Genomic DNA, 17918 nt, shown 5'->3' with positions numbered 1-17918 from the left:
ATACCCGAGATGATCATTTTACGTCCCCGTCTCTATCCCCTCCCCCACACCCTCCTACATCACTACACCCCAAATCCCCTGCAATGGAAAACGCCTTTTCAACAGCAAGGCTGGCTAGTCTGAGGCCATCTGGCCAGCAATTGTTGGCTCCCTGATTACTACTCAGAATCTAATCAATGAGGCATTTTACAGGGAGTCAGCTCTCAACCTAGATAAATTAATCCGTAGCCACAACTCCTAAATGGGATTTGTTTTAGAGGTTAAGCAAGGAATTCCCCGATGGCTCATATTCTTGGTGGAAGTATGCTGAAAGTTTCAGCAGTGATTACTAACCCTTCCTCTTAACTCCACCCCCGCCACCCACTCTTTGTGCCACTCCTGGACCAAATCTGCATGACTTTTTAAACTACAGAACTTACTCCAGCCCACAGGAGGAGAGTGGCCCTGCCTAGTTTCAAGAATTTTACCTGTCTCTTAAAAAGAATACCTTCAGAAGAGAAACCCTTTCTAAATTGAAGTCCCTGCGGGGATTTTTTTTTTTTTTTTTCTTCATCTCCCTTGCATTCTCAGGCACTTCTGCAAAAGATAAATGGCTGGCTATAACCTTTTGTCGGATGTACAAAGAATTAGATCAAAAGTTAAACAAATGGAGACATAAGTCCTTGCAAATGGAATTCCCCAGGGGGGGCGATATTAAAATTCATTGGTCTTAAGCTTTTGGGAGCCTCAAAAAAATAGTAATACTCCCAGTGTAGGCTGGGGGGAGTGAAGTGTTTACTGAGAAACTGGTTCACTTCTTTGTAGGGAAAATCAAGTCACTGATCCATTAGGGATTTCTAGGACTTTCCCCGCGCCCCCCCCCCCAAGTCTTTTACTGGCATTCAAGGCCTTTCAAGAGTGTGAGCAACTCTTTCTCTTTCCCTCAGCTCCTGCCTAGACACCGACATGGTAACCCCTACCTGTACTTCTAGATCCTACCTCCCAGGACCCAGCACCTGTCTTGGTTCATATCACTAGCTACCGCTTCCCTGGCACCCACCTCATGTCCAGCACCTTCCATCATTTCAGGCAGTCCTCACATAACCCTACGAGGTGGGCGTGTTATCAGCCCCCTCTTCTTCACTGGCTTACGCTGTGGGGTATCTGTTCGAATGCGGCCCTTTCTTCCCAAAAAGAATCCCTAAAGGGAGGGTGTGTAAGGCAATCGCACCCTGCCTGTATTTCTGTACTGCAGAGTGCGCACCTGTATGGCACGCTCCCCCCTCAGTCCCAGCAGAGTCTGTGGAGTTCACAATACCCTACAATTTTCAGATGTAACAGACTCTGAAGGCAGAAACGGAGTCTTGCTCATCTTGTACCCCTTGCAGGGACCGGCACAGGCAGGTGCTCGTTATTAGCGGTGTGGTCGCAAAAAAGTTACAGCAGCCTCGGCAAGGAAAGAAATCCCCCTTCCTCTATCTCTGATAGCAGCTCTGAAAGAGCTCAAGAAACACCTCCAAAGCCCCCGCTGCCTAAGTAAAGCACCCCTTCTCTCATCTCCCAGAGAGGGAGAAGCTACAGCGTCCCATCCATATTTCTAACTGGAATATTTCTAATCATTCTTAATTATCTGCATGCTTCCCCGACAAGACAGCAACAGGGGCACGCTCTTCCCACTTGTAGTCCTCACACTGGAGTGAAGTTGTTCATGAAACTTTATTGAAGAGTCAAATTTCATTCTCAGGCAGGTACAAATGCAACTAGTCTAAAGCATCTCCTTCCCAGGTGTGGGTGATGTTACCCGCCACACACACACACACACCCCCTCTCAGTCTCTCCCCCCAACCATTCTGCCAAAGCAGACTGGTTCTCTGGCAAGGATTATCAGCACACCCCCAGCACAGGCCACCAAAAGATCTGAGGCCGAGGGCCTCCTGCCCCCTCTGCTAGGATCCCCCAAGCTGAGGGAGGGAGTGTGGAGTCACAGGGCAGTTTCTCCGACGGGGTGAGTCTCCGCTGGGAACTGCAGGGAAACCACAACCATTTATTACTCAGGCCAGACAGCTGCCAGGGAAGCGGCGCTGCCTAAGAACTTAAACTAAAATAGAGGTGGGAGGCTGTATTCCATTACTAAGCCCTGGAGTATTCGCTCCCAAGTTCGTCCACATTTCCAGAATGTTAAAACCCTGCAGTCAAAACCCTGATTATTTATAAACTACTGTGCAGAAGCGGAAACCTGACAAATGAAGACATAAAAGCAAGGGAATGGTGACAGGTGAGATAATACCAGAGCAGAAAGCATTCATCACCCCTTTGTGGTGGCTTCCTCCAAAACCCCATCTCCATTCCCCACTGAAAACAACTTTTACTTGTATTACCGCGGCAGCTGATTAAAAAGGAAAATGAGGCTCCCGGTCTCCAAAGAGTTGTCAAGTTTGTCTCACAGGCACATGCCTGTAAGTTTGCATCAAGTAGGTGTGGTAGGAAAGAGAAGGAAGACACAAAGGCATACGGCAGGCTACACAACAGGCAGGACGAGATGCCTTCAAGGTACCAGAGATCCAGGACAGAGTTCAGGACCGTGTCCCCTACCCTCCCTGACGACTTAATCTGAAACCCAAGTGACTTCAGAGAGGAGAGAAAAGGATTAAGGAGCCCTGGAGGCCATGAGCCACCACCCGGTCGGGTGAAATCTACCCGTGCCCCCCCCCCGCCCCACTTTCAGGTGGGAGAGTAGCAGCTGCCCACCGCGCAACAGGAAGCCCACCACGCGCTCTACGCTCATCCCCCGAGAGTCTTCTCCCAACCGAGCAGACTCGAAGGGCACTTACACGGAGCCAACCTGACAGCTCCCGCCGGGGTGGAAACCCGCGATCCCCTCGCACCGGCATCTCGGGCGCAAATCCCGCCTGGGCTCCGCTCCTCGCGATGTGCGCGCAGCAGATCAGTCCTCGGACCCGAAACCCGGGCTGCGGGAGGGCCGGCCCGCAGGGCCCACCCCTTTGTCCCTCCTCCCGCCGCTCGCCGCCCGCCCCCCTCCGGAGCGCAGCGCCTCCGCGCCGGCGGCCGGACCCGGGAAACTCTCAAATGGGCCGCTACCACCCCCGCGCGGCCGGGGGGATAGAGCACGCCGAGACCAACCCGCAAGGCCTCCGCGGCTGGCCGCTTCGAGAGCGACTTCCGGCGGGGGGCGGCAGGGGGGCGAGGACGGCGGCGGCAGGGGTTTCCCCCCCCCCGCACCAGGGCCCGAGCGTCCCGCGGCCCCCACGCCCTACACTACCCCCCCCGTCCGGACGGCGCGATGGTTCGCTCCGCGGCGCGCACTAGGCAGGCAGGTCGGGCTCCGGACGCTGGGAGCTCCGAACGCTGGGGCCAGCCGGGGGCCGGGCCCGTCTGTCCCGGGGCGCTTCCTTTGAGGTCGCGTGCGCATCCGGTACGAACACGTTTTGGAGAGGTTTGCAGCGCCTCTTTTGCTCTCTTCCGAAGGGAAGAAGAGGGGAAACCCCAAAGTTGTCTGTCCTGCCTAGAGGCCTGCCCAGCCAGCCGACACGTACACGGCATTGTAGCCCACGTGTCTCAGCTCAACAACTGATTACCGGAATTCCGAGGGTATTGGGATGTCCGTGTTAAATAAAACTTGACTTTGGAGGAAAATATACCCCAGCTTATCTCTTTTTTATCACATTTCCAACAGCTCCAGTAAAAACATTGCAACGCCTCTCGCATCGTCATCTTTTAAAAGACTACCAGTAAGTCACAGATGCTTATCCAAGCAGGATTTATCAGTACATTTACTCGTTTTAGAGTCTCCTATGTACGAAGAACTGCACAAGAGAAGTAAAAGCTTCCTTATTTTAGAGGCATGTAAATTATTCGGAGACTCGAAACAGGTACACTGATTAAAAGCATAATTTGGGGCTTGAAATTTAAGGGAACCACGCTGTGAAAGAAAAAAAGTGTGCGCCACCTCGCTCTTCCCTTAAAATTGCTTTCCCTTAAGGCAAAACTCGGCCGAGGCTCACAAGTAGAAGGTGAAAGGTAGAATGTCCTATCTGACCCGCTGATGAGATGCAGAAGCTAGGCTCTCTCCCCGAAAGGTTGCTTCACTTCCTGCCTAATCAAAACAAGTTTGGCAGTTTATGTGGAAAAACAAGCCCAGCAGATGCCTCTCTGAAAGTGTGAGCCTTCTGGCCTCCTTTGGGGTAGAGCTAAGTGCATGCTTCTGGATTAAAAAGCATCGTGAGTGACGTTTCTCACTTGCCTACAAGTCTCCAGACTCAGACGTTGGGGTTGTGTTTCTGGTGTAAGGTGTTACTCCCCCGACCTAAGCTCTGATTTAAAAAAATGTTTCCCAAATTAGGTAGTGCGAACAAATAATAACAATGATAGCGTTTGTGAACTGGTCACACCTTAGTAATGTGAGCTGATTTCATTAGCATTTAAAAAGGAAGAAAGGAATCCACAGTGTAGTACTTAACATCTGCAGAACTATTTCCTTTTTCTCTCTAGAGCTGCACTGCCCAATATAACCACTTCTCACATATGGGTATTCAATACATTTTATTTTAAATTAACTAAAATTAGGGATTTAGGATTTAAAAGCTTCCAGGGGCGCCTGGGTGGCTCAGTTGGCGGAGCATCAGACTTTGGCTCGGGTCGTGATCTCACGGTTCATGGGTTCGAGCCCCCACAGTGGGCTTTCTGTTGACAGCTGGAGGCTGGTTCAGATTCTTTGTCTCCCTCTCTCTCTCTGCCTCTCCCCTGCTCACACTCTCTCCCTCTCAAAAATAAATAAACATTAAACAATGTTTTAATAAAATAACAAACATTAAAGAAAATGAAGATTTCAGACGAATGTGTCACATGAGTCACATTTCCAGTGCTCAGTAGCCACTTGCAGCTAATGGCTACCATAATGGACGGTGCTGATACAGAATATTTCTACCATTGCAGAAAGTTCTATTGGTATACACTGCTCCAAATAATGAAATAGTCTTATATTAGAAATACTATTCTTCTGACACAATGCCTGACATAGAGGAACAATAAATAGTTGTTGAAAGGCATGATTCAGTGAGCACACTAGCATTGCTGGTGGCAGTTATACATAAATAGAACTTTTTGGAGAAGCAATTAATAGGACATAATTTTTCACATGTGGGTTGCACATTCGAACCCCACTCCTAGAATTTGTTTCTCCAAAGAACTTCTATCAAGCCAGACCCCCTGATAAAAAACTAAGCTCTCTCTCACCTTGGGGAGCTCAGTCCATTACAGCAGACGATCAGTAAATAATAAGAAACTGCAAAAGCACTGAGCTTTCCTGGAAAGCTTGGGGTAGTCTGGGGACTTCTGGGAGGGCTTCTTCACCCAGTAGGGGGATGGGGTTCAGGGAAGGCTTTACAGACAAGAAGACACTTACAGGAATGAGTTTGTGAGACAAAAAGGGGAAAGATTTCTAGGTGAAGGGAATAAATACAAGTGGAGAAACAAGGAATGAAGAGACCACAGACGTGCCCTTCGGTGCCAGGAGGTGAGGTTGCCCAGGCAAGCAGGGGCTGTATCCTACTGTTGAACACGGTAGGAGTGGGATTAGCTTTGGCATTTTGTAAAGATCCTTGGGTCAGCTCCTGGAGGATGATGAATCTGGCAGGTGGGATTGGGGGAGGGGGGGGGAGGTGTGTCAGTAAGAATGAGAAGACCAGCAAAAAATGCATTTCTGTGGAAATGCAGGTGAGAGATGACAGGGCTATCGGGTTGGGCAGCGTTAGACAAAAAAGGGCCAATTCTAGAGAAATTAAGGCAGTGTAATCAGCAGGCAGGTTGACTGATTAGATATGATGTAAGAAAGAGGGAAGTGACTCTAAGGTGACTCTCAGGTTTCTGGCTTAACGAAGTAGATGATGATATCTCTACCAACATAGAGAATGCAGGAGTGGGAGCAGATCTTGGGAGGGGCTGGAGGAAACATGGTGACTTTAGTTAAGGACTGATTGAGCTTCACGGGCTACGGGTCATCCAGGTGGAGATGTTCAAGTATCTGCGATGTACTAGGCATTGAGTATTTTTGGGTAGAAGGCTCTGGGATGGAGGAAGAGATTTGCAGATCATCAATGTATCAAGAAAGCTGAAGTCAGGTGAGGAAGTGAGACTGAATATTCAGAGACACTGTGTAGATTGAGGCAACAGAGGATTAAATTTTTTTTTTTCAACGTTTATTTATTTTTGGGACAGAGAGAGACAGAGCATGAACGGGGGAGGGGCAGAGAGAGAGGGAGACACAGAATCGGAAACAGGCTCCAGGCTCTGAGCCATCAGCCCAGAGCCTGACGCGGGGCTCGAACTCACGGACCGCGAGATCGTGACCTGGCTGAAGGCGGACGCTTAACCGACTGCGCCACCCAGGCGCCCCGAGGCAACAGAGGATTAAAGATAGGACCCATCCAGCCTGTTTTCATAATAACCTTTACTGTGACAGGCAAAAAAAAAAAAACAAAAAAAAAAACACCCAGAATAGGACCCATATCTGGGAATGCCAATATTTAGGGGGCAAACTCAAGTTCCCAGAGCAAAGACCAAAGAGGAACTGTCAGAAAGGGAAGAAAAACCTCTCTGGAACAACGTCCACAAAGTCAAAGGAAGAATGAATTTCAAGAGGGGGAAAATCGCCAACAACACGCACCAGTGTGGAGGTCAGTTAAGATAAGAACGGAAGATGCTCACCACGAACAGGACAAGTGCCCATCCTGACCAGAGCTGTTTCAAGGGGAAGATGAGACTGGAATTCGACTCCAGTGGCTGACTGGGAGGTGAGGCACTTCACTGGATCCCAACTGATTACAACAAAGGCTGGAAACCATCAGTGTCCAATCACAGAGGGCTGTTAAATGACAGCAGATCAACTGAATTGGCACATGAAGCTATCATTTAAAATTATAGCAAGTCTATCCAGCAACAAGGAGAAAAATGATATAATCACCGATGAAAAGGAACACAGACGTTATCTATCCTATGATGGCAATGAAGAAGTTATGAAAACATATAAACAAACTGGAAAGCAAATGGGAACGTGATTTGATGACAGGATAGGGCTGTGTGCATTTCTCTTTTTAAATTGTAGTTATTGTTTGTGCCATGTTTGTGTAATGGAAAATTTTTCAGTACTTTTCAGGATGCATTACTGTGTATAAAATCTTTGTAACAAGTTGGTCAGAAGACCTCGAATTAATGTGATAAACACTTTTAATCAGATTTCTTCAAGAATGTTACGATTTGGATATATATACATATATATGTACATATACACACATACATAAAGACACACACATATACATGTGTGTATATATATATATATATGTTTTTACATATATATTTGCAATATAGTTATAAAGTATCATTAAATGGGAACAAAGGGATCTGACATAAAAAGTTTACAGGTTGGGGCACCTGGGTGGCTCAGTTGGTTAAGTGTCCAACTTCGGCTCAGGTCATGATCTCATGGTTTGAGTTCAAGCCCCCACTGGGCTCTGTGCTAACAGCACAGAGTCTACTTTGGATTCTCTGTCTCCCTCCCCACACTCTCTCTCCACCCCTCCCCTGCTTGCTCTCACGCTCTCTCTCTCTCTCTTAAAAATAAAATAAATAAACATTTGAAAAGTTTCCAGGTTAACTGAGCAATTTAATTGGCTTGTATGCAGAATGGCAGACTGGAATCATAGAGACACTTCCTTGCAACAAACATTTCCTGAAGTCCCCCCACCCGTGTGCCCTGGGGTAGATACAGAGAAGATAAAGATGATATATACTGGGGGCGGGGAGTGGGGGTGCTCACAGTGTGATCAAGACAAAACCAAGTAAACAAATGATGACAAGGCGGGAGAGTTGCTCAAGTACGGAATGACTAACACGCGGAGGTAGCAGTTAAAACTCTGCCTGAGGGAGGGGCACCTTTTGGGAGAACAGGCCTGGCCTTCCCTTACCTCCCCTGTCGTGGCCTCGTCTCTGCTGGCTTCTCCCACTCTTCTCAGTGCAAACAGCCATCCCAGTAACCTCCCATGTTCACGTGAAGGACTCCTTCCATCAGCATCCCCCACAACCACTAAAACAGCATCCAGGAGAGAGGCATCGAAAGTTCTGCTCTGCCCTTTATGCCTTTACTTTTTTATTTAATATCACTCTTGCTCACTCTCAAAGTCTGTTAAAGTACTCTTCCTTTTTTTACTGGGGGGGTGGGGGGGAGGGTCGGGTGACTAGCTACCTAAGTTTCCCAAATCCTAAGTTTCTAGTTAAAGCGCTGATACCTATGTACGGAACTGCATCTAGTCCCATATAGTCCTGCATGACCCCCCAAGCCCCACAGAAACACAGACTTTTGATTGAGACGCTCCTCGTTGCAATCTATGATGGTTCTAGAAATATGATACAATAGAACAAACTTGACTCTAAGTGTAATGGTCATAGGTTTACACACGTTGCAGAGAGAGTAAATTATTTTCAAGCTAGCCTTTAGCACTTAGAATCCTGCAAACAAACAGGGGAGTGCGTTATAATCCACTAGAAAAACCCCCAGGTTCACCTCAGCCTTTGGGGCAACTCAAGACTCTTGCTTTATGTTTAAAAGCATTGTGTTTCTGGGGCGCCTGGGTGGCGCAGTCAGTTAAGCGTCCGACTTCAGCCAGGTCACGATCTCGCGGTCCGTGAGTTCGAGCCCCGCGTCGGGCTCTGGGCTGATGGCTCAGAGCCTGGAGCCTGTTTCCGATTCTGTGTCTCCCTCTCTCTCTGCCCCTCCCCCGTTCATGCTCTGTCTCTCTCTGTCCCAAAAATAAATAAACGTTGAAAAAAAAATTAAAAAAAAAAAAAAAAAGCATTGTGTTTCTAATTTCCTGCCAAGTACTGCAGACTCCCTGTCTCCAGGATTGTTCCCATACCTTAATATTATATAGGAAGAGCAGAAAGCTGCCTCCAGTTTGCCACTTTCCTAAACATCCAGACTTCTACATGTTAGTGTCCCAAAGGTCACTGCCAATTTTTACATAGACATTCTTCTGTTCAGGAAATGGTAATTACATTTTTCCATAATTAAGAAAACTATTTTGGGGGGGTTCCTGGGTGGCTCAGTCAGTTAAGCGTCCGACTTCAGCTCAGGTCATGATCTCATGGTCTGTGAGTTCGAGCCCCGCGTAGGGCTCTGTGCTGACAGCTCAGAGCCTGGAGCCTGTTGCGGATTCTGTGTCTCCTTCTCTCTCTGACCCTCCCCTGTTCATGCTCTGTCTCTCTCTGTCTCAAAGATAAATAAATGTTAAAAAAAAATTTAAAAAGAAAATAATTTCAGTTTTGTTCATTTTTTTTCTTAGACCAGTGAGTTTTGGCAAAATAAATAATAATAATAATAATAATAATAAGATGCCAATTATAAAGCATTCAAAACAGTTCAGAAAAGCACAAATAAATGTAAAAATCATCTAAAATCCTAATAACCAGCTTCAAAATTAGGTGGCCATTCCAGACATATGCACAGATACAGATAAAGAGCTAGTTAGGAGACTACCCCCAGAGACCAGAAAAATTTAAACAAAAATTAGTCTTACTACAGTGCTATTTTAATTGAAAAATAGTAAATAAAATTCTATTTGATATTGACAGAAAAAGAAAATTGATTAAAACAAAAGAACCCTCATGAACACAAATTATTTCTTCAACATGATATTTATCCCCAAAAGATCATCTAGAGAGAAAAGATTAACTCCCCCCACCCCGCCAAAATCTTCAGTAGTGAGTTTCCAAAGACACTTCTAAAACATGAAGACATTAGCATTTTATTTATGAAAAATCATGTGTTTCAGTTTTAGAAAGTTTCTCTTCCTCCAGGACTCGCCTCTTTGCTGTCTCCCTGCATCCAATCCCCCAGTCCATCCTCCCCAAGCAGCCAGAATGATCTTTTCATGAGACAAATCAGATCTCGTAACTCTGTGCTTTTAAACCGATGCAGACTTCTTGCCATGGCCTCGTTACGGGCTGACTGTTTGTGTCTCCCTCAGCCCCCCAAAGGGGCTGAAGCCCTAACCCCCAATGTGGTGGTATCTGGAGATGGGCCTTTGGGAGGGAATAGGTTTAGATTAGGTCATGAGAGTAGGGCCCTCACGATGGGATTTGTGGTCTTATAAGAGGGAGAGAGAGATCCCTCTCCAGGCTCATGTTCCTAGGAAAGACCATGTGAGGACACAGGGAGAAGGCAGCTATCTACAAGGCAGGAGGAGGGCCCCCACCAGGAACCAAATCTGTCAGCATCTTGATCTCGGACTTTGTGGTCCCCTGAACTGTGAGAAGTAAATGTCTGTTGTTCAAACCACCCAGACCATGGCATTTTGTTCTAGAGCCCAAGCTGGCTAAGACAGCCTCCAAGTCTGCTGCCTCCTCCAAACCCAGCTCATCCTGCTCTCTCCCAAGCTCAGGTCCCGGAGCCACACTGGCCTTTCTTTGTTGCTCTTGAGACCCTGCCAGGCGCATTTCTGCCCCAGAGCCTTTGTTTGAGCTTCTCTGCCTGGACCACAGAGCCAGCTTCTGCTTAGATTTCTCTTTCTCTCGAGAGCAGGAAACATCCCTTGAAGCGGCAACCAGGAAGTGATGCCCTCGGGAGAGAGTCAAGTTTAAGTCAAAGCAGGGACATAGAGTCCAGCTGAGTGCTTTGCTGATGGCAAAGCAAGCATTTCAGAGAGCAGAGGGCAGGGGTATGAAAAGGTGGGGGCGGTGGGTGGTCTCCCTGGCTAAAGGAAGCCGAGGGAGGAACCACAGCAGGAAGGGAGGACAGCGCAAGACGGCAAAGGACCCTAGTATCCACAACTCTCCCTTCTTAACTTTATTATTATTATTACTCTTGGTAACACATTGGCAGGGATGCTGTTATTGCCACAACGAAAGGATGTCAGAGTGAGCGCAAAAGTGATGAAAACATCAGTCAGTCTAACAGGAGAGAGAGTTCTCTCGGTTCTCAGTGGATGGTGGCTTTCAATTCCCTCTCTCCTCTTTCTGCCATTGGCACAAATCCCAACCCCCAGCGTCTTGCTCCCGGTGTGAGAACCCGGCAGTGATTCTCACATGCTGGGGTCAGCCGGCCACAACACGGACAGAAGAATTCGCCGTGCGCCTCAGAGTCAGCCGCGGGCTGGCTGGATGAGGTGTCTGGGGAGGCCAACAGGCAAGGTCAAAGTGTGCTCAGCCTGACGGACAGGGGATTGGGACAGAGCATAATCCAGCTGTGGGCCTGGAGATCCTAGAAGCACCTTCCGAGGCACAGTTTGGTGTAGACAGGCCCTTCCGGGGAGCGGGCTCTGCACTGGAGAGAGTCCTCCCTGGCAGGGTGCCCCGGGGCCCCCTGCTCACGCTGCTGGGTATACAAAATCCACACTCTTTTCAGGGACAGATGCCACTTAGTAACCCTCTATTTAAAACCAGCAACAGGGCGCCTGGGTGGCTCGGTGGGTTGACCATCCGACTTCGGCTCAGGTCATGCGTTCAAGCCCCGAATCAGGCTCTGTGCTGACAGCTCGGAGCCTGGAGCCTGCTTCAGATCCTGTGTCTCCCTCCCTCTCTGCCCTCTCCTGCTCGTGCTCTGTCTCTCTCTCTCTCTCTCTCTCTCTCTCTCAAAATTAAATAAACATTGAAAAACAAAACCCCAAAAACAGCAACAACGAGATGTGCCTGGCTGGCTCAATCAGTAGAGCTGAGCAGCTCTTGATCTTGGGGCTGTGAGTTCAAGCCCCACGTTGGGGGGATACAGAGATTATTTCAAAATAAAATCTTTTTTTTTTTTTTTAATTTTTTTTTTCAACGTTTATTTATTCTTGGGACAGAGAGAGACAGAGCACGAACGGGGGAGGGTCAGAGAGAGAGAGAGGGAGACACAGAATCGGAAACAGGCTCCAGGCTCTGAGCCATCAGCCCAGAGCCCGACGCGGGGCTCGAACTCACGGACCGCGAGATCGTGACCTGGCTGAAGTCGGACGCTTAACCGACTGCGCCACCCAGGCGCCCCCAAAATAAAATCTTAAGACAACACCACCAACAACAAACAAAGCGTGATAAACAAAGGTTGATTCAAGGCGTATTAGGTGCCAAAACTCTTCCAAACTCTGCTGTAACTCATTTCACGCAGAGCCGCATGGTGCCCGTGAATCTTGGGTATATTTGGTATTATTGCTGTGCTTCAGCAGTGAGGAAACTGTACTTCCGAGGGGGGAAAACAGCTGCTGCCTGAATTTCTCGTCCAATAGAAGGCAGGGAGGCTCCAGGGGCAGGTCTGCGGGAGTGAAGCTCATCCTCCCGACTGCTCTCCGGCCGCCACGTTCACTGTCAACCGCAGACAGACGACTGCACAGGTCAGGGGCTTGTTGTTGCTACTGTGGTTTTCTCCAACAGAACTCAGGAGGGTTTCTGCCGAACGGAGTGCTGGGGGATCATGTTTGTGAAACTCTCGCTGCACCACATTAAAAGGTAAATGCCACAGCTCTCTCCTCCAGCCATCCAAGATGCAGAAAGGAAAGAAGGCCGGGGGGAAGAAGGTGGCCATTCCCCTGCTTGAGAAAAGGCCCAAGAATTCTGGCATCGGACAAGACATCCAGCCCAAAAGGGACCTCTCCCGCTTTGTCAAATGGCCCCACGACATCAGGCTGCAGCGGCAAAGGGCTCTTCTCTATAAATGTGTAATGCTGCACGCCCGCCCCCCCCCCCCCACCGCCCCTGAGATTAACCTTGGACCGCCAAACAGCTGCTCAGCTGCTTAGGCTGGCCCCCAAGTACAGACCAGAGACAAAGCAAGAGAAGAAGCAGATTGTTGATCCAGGCTAAGGAGAAAGCTGCCAGCAAAGGGGATGTCCCCACTAAGAGGCCACCTGTCCCCACCTTAGTGGAAAACAAGAAGGTTCAGCTGGTAGTGATTGCACATGCTGTGTTTCCCACTGAGCAGGCGTCTCCCTGCCCACCTGGTGTCGTGAGATGGGGGCTCCCCACTGCATCACCAAGGGGAAGGCCAGGCTGGGCGTCTGGTCCACGGGAAGACCTGCACCGCTGTCACCTCCATACCAGGTGCTCCGGCTGAGCTAGTGGAAGCCATCAGGACCAATTACGATGACAGAAACGATGGGATCTGCTGCCACTGGGGAGGCAACGTCCTGGGTCCAAAGTCGGTGGCTCATATTTATTACCAAGCCGGAAAAGGCAAAAGCCAAAGAACCGGGCCCCAATCCGGGCTGAGTGCACGCTGTTAAACTCTCTGTACATAGAACTAATAAAAAGTTCTCTTTCAAAAAAAAAAAAAAAAGTAAATGCCATCTGACTCCAGCCACCGGTTAGGTAATGAGACTCCTTGATGCAAATGCGATCTGACATCTAACTGAACTTCAGAGCACCCACTCCCTAAACAAGTGCTTTGAGAAAAAAACATTTCAATATGTTAAAAATTGGACTAAATAAAAAGGCTCTCATCTCACAGGTAAGGAGGGAATCTGAGGTGAGAGAGGCCCCAGGGACCATCGCATGAGACACAGGTCCTCCCGGGAGCCAGAGGGGCCTCTGGCAACACGTGAATTGCTTTAAGAAATTATCACCAGAACCTTCTAGTCCTAAGAATTCAGGATCCCCTATCAGCACAGATTAAAGTAGCTGAAGAGTCTCCTAGATTTTCAAAGACTTCTCAGATCTGAAAGGGGCCTTTAGAAACACACTGGGAGCAGACAGTTTTCCAGGCCAGTCCCAAAGAGCATGGGCCTCTGGAACAAAGGAAGCAGGGCCTGGGAAAGGCACTTCCAAGGAGGCATTGTTCAATCATACTCGAAGACCTGGCTCGCAATATTTATGCTCCCATGGGACCTCTGCTAAATTTCCCTGATGACCAGAATTACCTGAGGCATCCCAGTCCCTCCCTGAGATGCTGGGGGTAGGATTGGTGTGTGAGAAGGGGCAGGGGATTGGTTGTTTTGAGCATGCACCCTCCTCCCCAACCAAATGAGTCTCCTTATCAGGGAGGTCTGGGAAATTCTGCCAAAGGAACATTGTTTCAATGCTTGGGCACAAGACAGGAAGACCACAACTTTGAAAGCAGGTAAAACATTCAAACGGCAAGAAAATCATCATCTCTATTTGCAAACTTTTGTCTTTGGTTTGCAAAGGAAAGGATCTGGTCCCATCATTCTTTTTGTTATATTTCTTTACATATATATTTGCATATACATCTCTCATTTGTATTTCAGTTATTTTTATATACATGGTACTTGTTTATTTACCCAAACCACACAGATCATAAAAAAAAGTAGCAAAATATAACTAAATTGTTGCCATCCAGAGAGCAAACTACTGTTAGTAACTGTGTGAGTATTCTTCCAGGTACCTGTATGCAGGTAAGCATATAGATATCATATATAACTTTGCACATCTGGGGCCAAACTAGGCATGCGCTTTTGCCTCCTTTATTTCTACGTAAGAACGTTGCTTGACTATTTTTTCATGGCAATATAGATTTATATCATCATGTGTCTAACTGCATAATACTCCATTTGTATGAATATACTATAATTTGCTCAATAAATGCTTTTATTTGAAGTTCTTTTTAAAAAACTGGTACGGAGGACAAGGAAAAAGAATCAGATGGATGAAACTCCTAAGATTTATTTCACATACATAATGAGAAAGTAAGATGCTTGTAAAACTAAAGCAGAATTTATAAGACAGGTAGAGGGTAGATACTAAGTTACTAAGCTGTAAGACGTGTTAACCAGAATAAATGGAGCATTTGCGTATTAAATATAAGTCAAAAGATTTCAACAAATAACAGTGTTAGGACACCTGGGTGGCTCAGTCAACCAGTTAAGCGTCCGACTTTAGCTCAGGTCATGATCTCACAGCTCATGGGTTCAAGCCCTGAGTCAGGCTTTGTGCTGACAGCTCAGAGCCTGGAGCCTGCTTTGGATTCTGTGTCTCCCTCTCTCTCTGCCCCTGCCCTGCTTGTGTTCTCTCTCTCTCTCTCTCTCAAAAATAAATAAACATTTAAAAAATGTAAACAAATGACAGTGTTACTTAGAAAGGGAGGGAAAGACAAAATAAATCTTTTTTTTTTTTATGTTTATTTATTTTTGAGAGAGAGAAACAGACAGAGGACAAGCTGGGGAGGGGCAGAGAGAGAGGGAGACACAGAATCTGAAACAGGCTCCAGGCTTTCAGCTGTCAGCACAGAGCCCGACTCGGGACTCAAACTCACAACCAGTGAGATCATGACCTGAGCTGAAGTTGGATGCTTAACCGATTGAGCCACCCAGGCACCCCCAAAGTAAATCTTAAATAGTAATAATATTTAATAAAACACTAGTAAATTCAATAAATATCTAATCTATAATTGTATTTATTTAGATACAATATATAGTGATAATATATTTTATAACCCACAATTTATATTTTCAAAAGGACTTCCTATTTAACAAAATACTAATACTATATAATAAACCCCAGTTCATGTTACCTCCAGATTGACAGTTATTTCAACCCTAAATTGACTACCTATTGGTGACACTCCTTCTGTGCAATTCTGGCCTCTCAGAGATATCATGGACTCACCCCAATACATGGGCTTAGAAAAGTCAGTTGAAGGTGAAAACTTGCAACTTTTCCTTCTGTGCACCTGAGAGCCCCTCTGCAGTCCCGTCTCCCCTGGGGCTCCTCAGTCTATCAGAATACTTGGGGAGCTCACCCCAGCAGCATAGACCCACACAGTAGTGCTCAGGCTTTAGGGCATCAGAAACTCCTGGAAGGGCTTGATAAAACAGATTCCTGGGTCGTACCCCCGGCCCCAGAGTTTCTGCTTCAGTCAGCATGGGGTGAAGCTCAGGAACACGCATTTCTAACAAGCTCCCAGCCAGGCCATTCTTGGTTTCTTTCCCTGATCTAGTTCTCATCGTCCGGTTGCTAAAGTATTTTGATTCTTGTTCTAAGTCTTGGGATAGTATCCCTCTTTCTTGTCAAATTTATCATGCTGAGCTGAAGCCATCAGAAGAGACAAATTTAAACTTTAACATATCACAAAGACTCTTTCACAGCGTGTTGACAGAGTTAATTATTTTAGTTAACTAGACTTAAGATCTGAAGTTGATTTTTTGAATATCAACAATTATATTTCAAATATCAATATCAAGTATTAAGAGTAACTACAAACAGGGCGCCTGGGTGGCTCGGTCGGTTGAGTGTCTGACTTCAGCTCAGGTCATGATCTCATGGTTTGCGAGCACGAGCCCCACATCAGTCTCTCTGCTGTCAGCACAGAGCCCACTTCAGATCCTCTGTCCCCTCTCTCTCTGCCCTCCCCACTTGTGCTGTCTCAAAAATAAATAAACATTAAAAAAAAGAGTAACTATATTCAAATAACTATGTATATTATTAAAATCAATCATTTTTTTTAAATATCAATATAATTATGATTAAGTGGGGGAAATTCTGTCCGGGGTATCTTGTCTAATCTTGCTATACAACCAGATTACTTCCACACAAGAATCAAAATCTGGCTGAACTGAAAACTGCTGTCACCAACCACTCTGTTGATAAAAATGTGACAAAGTACCAAAAATAGGGCTCTAATGATGATACCCCTTCCAAGCAGAAGCTACCTGCAAACTATTTATCTCAATTCTAGCAGGTTAATGGGAATCAGGTTTCCTCTAGGATTCCCCACACAGCCACAGCACCAGGGGCCCAAATCAGGCAGCATGCATAGCAGTATAACTGCCGATCACAAACAAGACTGAACTCCCATCCAGGGAAGAGCCTTGTCCATGTACATTTCCTCAGGCAGTGCAGTGCCTAGTTCATAGGGTACCTGGAACCATTACTGGACCGCTAAGCGGCTAGAATAGATGGAGGAGAAGTGTCAGAAAGAAGGGCAGGTGATGGGAAGGAAAAGAGATAAGTACAGCAAATCCTTGCAAGAAATTTGGCTGTGACAGATGTCCATCGACTGATGAATGGATAAAGAAGACGTGGTGTATATACACAACGGGCTACTACTCAGCCACCAAAAAGACTGAAATCTTGTCATTTGCAATGACATGGATGGAGCTACAGTGTATTATGCTAAGTGAAACAAGTCAATCAGAGAAAGAAAAATACAGTACATGCTTTCACTCATATGTGGAATTGAAGAAACAAGAGATGAACACATGGGAAGGGGAGGAAGAGAAGAAAGGGAAACAAACCACAAGCGAGACTCTTAACAAAAACAGAACAAACTGAGGGTTGATGGAGGGGTGCTGGGTGGAGGGAAGGGCTAAATGGGTGATGGGTATTAAGGAGGACACTTGTGATGAGCACTGGATGTTGAACGTAGCTGATGAATCACTGAATTCTACTCCTGAAACAAATATTGCATTGTATGTTCACTAACCAAAATTTAAATAAATAAATAAATAAATAAATAAATAAATAAAATTCAAAAAGAAAAGAAATTTGGCTGTGAAAAGTAAGAGACAGATAGGGCTCTGGGTTGGAAAGCACCTAGCCATCTCCCCATCCTTAGGTTCCGGATTCTTTTAAACATGCAGGAGTATCATTACATTTCTGTTTCAGACCCTAGCTTGAGCATTACTCATCTGTGTGCTATACTTAACAGTGTGCAGACATCTCAGATTCCCAGAGGTAGGCCAGATGGCCGCCACTTTGTCTTGTTGATTTCATGAGTAAACCACGCGCTCCAATTTTTGTTTGGAAAACATGTCAGTCTATAGCTAAAGCATTCAAAAGTAAGAGTGAACCCTTCTTTTTTTTTTTTTTTTAATTTTTTTTCAACGTTTATTTATTTTTGGGACAGAGAGAGACAGAGCATGAACGGGGGAGGAGCAGAGAGAGAGGGAGACACAGAATCGGAAGCAGGCTCCAGGCTCTGAGCCATCAGCCCAGAGCCTGACGCG

The 17918-nt window shown here is 46.7% G+C and overlaps 1 protein-coding gene across 8 annotated transcripts in view; it reads right to left on the bottom strand.

Annotated features, from left to right (window-relative positions):
* The window catches only part of TJP2 (tight junction protein 2), a 129983-nt gene that overhangs the window by 75566 nt on the left and 36499 nt on the right, over window positions 1-17918 (bottom strand). For 2 of the 8 annotated variants that reach the window (XM_045469378.1, XM_045469382.1), the window contains exon 1: window positions 2811-3028. The exons of 5 other annotated variants lie outside the window; for them this stretch is intronic. In XM_045469378.1, the coding sequence (XP_045325334.1) occupies window positions 2811-2870 (60 nt within the window). In that variant the 5' untranslated portion in view covers window positions 2871-3028. Of the gene's footprint in view, window positions 1-2810; window positions 3031-17918 lie in introns of those variants that run through there. One more of the 8 variants, XM_045469375.1, reaches the window with a different exon arrangement.

This window comes from Leopardus geoffroyi, chromosome D4 (genome assembly GCF_018350155.1).
Source record: "Leopardus geoffroyi isolate Oge1 chromosome D4, O.geoffroyi_Oge1_pat1.0, whole genome shotgun sequence".
NCBI classification, from domain to species: Eukaryota; Metazoa; Chordata; class Mammalia; order Carnivora; family Felidae; genus Leopardus; species Leopardus geoffroyi.
This window is presented reverse-complemented; position numbering and strand designations above follow the sequence as displayed.